This window comes from Apis dorsata, unplaced genomic scaffold, assembly GCF_000469605.1.
Source record: "Apis dorsata unplaced genomic scaffold, Apis dorsata 1.3 scaffold_683, whole genome shotgun sequence".
Taxonomy (NCBI): Eukaryota; Metazoa; Arthropoda; class Insecta; order Hymenoptera; family Apidae; genus Apis; species Apis dorsata.
The window spans coordinates 31,063-33,010 of record NW_006263864.1 but is presented as its reverse complement, the minus strand read 5'-3'; the positions used below and the strand labels follow the sequence as shown (position 1 = coordinate 33,010).

At 48.5% G+C, this 1,948-nt stretch overlaps 1 protein-coding gene across 2 annotated transcripts in view; it reads left to right on the top strand.

Moving 5' to 3' along the window:
• Positions 1 to 1,948, top strand: part of LOC102675186 (tetraspanin-9) — a 12,625-nt gene that overhangs the window by 6,105 nt on the left and 4,572 nt on the right. Inside the window, exons 1-2 of one of the 2 annotated variants that reach the window (XM_006622249.2) lie at positions 26 to 485; positions 1,034 to 1,149. In XM_006622249.2, coding sequence (XP_006622312.1) covers positions 1,087 to 1,149 — 63 coding nt within the window. In that variant the 5' untranslated portion in view covers positions 26 to 485; positions 1,034 to 1,086. Of the gene's footprint in view, positions 1 to 25; positions 486 to 1,033; positions 1,150 to 1,948 lie in introns of those variants that run through there. The other variant, XM_006622248.2, reaches the window with a different exon arrangement.

The window sequence follows — 1,948 nt, the reverse complement described above, 5'->3', positions numbered from 1 at the left end:
AAAAAAAAAAAAAAAAAAAAGAATCGGCAACGCGTATCGGATAACGATCGAAAGGAAAACACGCGTAGATTTGCAACGACCTTGAGCGACTCGACTCAGCGGGCGTTCGTAAGAAAGTGACGTCTTCGCGCGAGCACACGTTTCACATAGGTGTTACCTCCACCATGGAGCAGAGCGACGAGATCGTGATCGGGATTGCGTATAGGTGAGAGGCCTCACCGTCGGCAGGGTGTCCCGTTAGGGGACCTAGAAGGCCCACAAGGGGCCACAGCCAATCGTATCAACCTGGTTCCGACCACACCGGAACGTATCCTCGCCCGATGAGGATCGGCTGCCAACCGGTCGGCCCGATCGCTCAACCGGTATCGTTTATCTGTCCAATTCACGCCCGTTTCTCGTCGTCCGCTCGCCTCGAATATCGAGCACCAACGCGCGGAAAAGTCGAAATCGTTTCGTAGCGAGAATGTGAACGCCAATCTTTCGCTGTAAGTACACATACACGTCTGAAGAGGATTCGTTCCCTTCCTTATCTTCTTCCTATTTTCGAGAATCAAAAAATTTTGCTTCTTATTTACGCGGCTCAAGAATCGACAATCGAAAGGGAGATAGAGACGTCTATTTTCATACGCAATCGTAAAGCTTTTATCTTCCTCTCTTGTTACTCGTTTCGGTTTCCTCGGTGGTCTACCACCACACGCGTTCCTCGTCAAACTCTCGAAACGATAATACGTAAGTCTCGTCGAGGATCGTATTGTTCGACCTTCCTCCTTGCCTTGTTCATCGAAAACGTTCACCCTGTCACGATCGGGCGTGAGTTTCGCGCGGCGATCACGATCGATCGTGACTCACGCGAGGATAGACGGCGAAAGTTGCCGATATACGAATAATCGGGTACGGTTCGCGTTTACGCCAATTAAAATTGAAGGTGGCGTTGTTTCACGCGAGTTTCAGGAAGAAACGTGGAAGAACGGGTGAAGGTAAAAATGATGGGCCGTACGAAGTTTGAGATTCGTCGCTCGTGTTTCATTTTCAGGAAACACTGCCAGACCGTTTGTCGCCTTGAGGATCTCGAGGGGTGTTCCAGCCATGGGCCGCACGGGATACACGTGCATCAGACACGTTTTCTGCTCCCTCAACGTTCTCATCTGGGTACGTAACCATTATTTTCCATCCATCGTACGTATCATCGATTTACTACGCAAGCAGAATCAGGAATAATTACTATTATTTTAAATTCGTATTATTTTAAATTCGTGATTTATTGATAATAATAAATGTTACGTAACATGTTTTGAAATTTCATTTTTTTTTTATCAATAATAGCTTTTAGAAAAAGGGATTCGAATACCAGTCTCATCCTCGGTTCAACAAGTTTAGTTGCAGTTGGAATTTATTTGTCGTATTCGTTATATAAAAATACCGATTACGATCGTATTTACGTCGTGTTTATTCAGATTTCACTAGAACTAGTGTGATTTCATCCAATTTCATCATCGCGCAAGACCTTCTGGTTCTCTCTCTCTCTCTCTCAGACGAGTCGAAACGAAACGTCGGCCGCGATTCCGCCGAGGTGGCGGCACGCGAATCGAAAACACGGCTGGTCGAACGTGTCCGCAAGCGTGTCACGTTCGCGAAACACGATCGACCAAGTTTCGTTTCCACCGATGCCGCGGAGAAGAGAAGCGGCGCGCGATGATGGAAACGGCCCACGCGCCCGTTCAAATCGGCGAGCATTGTCATTCCCGCTGCATTCCACAGCCATTCCTCTCCTCCTCCTCCTCCTCCCTCTCTTCCTCGCTCGCCGATACATCTTACCATTTCGAACCGCCCCCGTTGCTCCCCGCGCGCCGCTCTTAAATAGGACGTTGAACCGTGCTCTACGAGCTATCAACTCGCTTACGGTACCCGGAGAAGAAGAGAGGAGAGAAGATTGGGGCTACGACTCTTC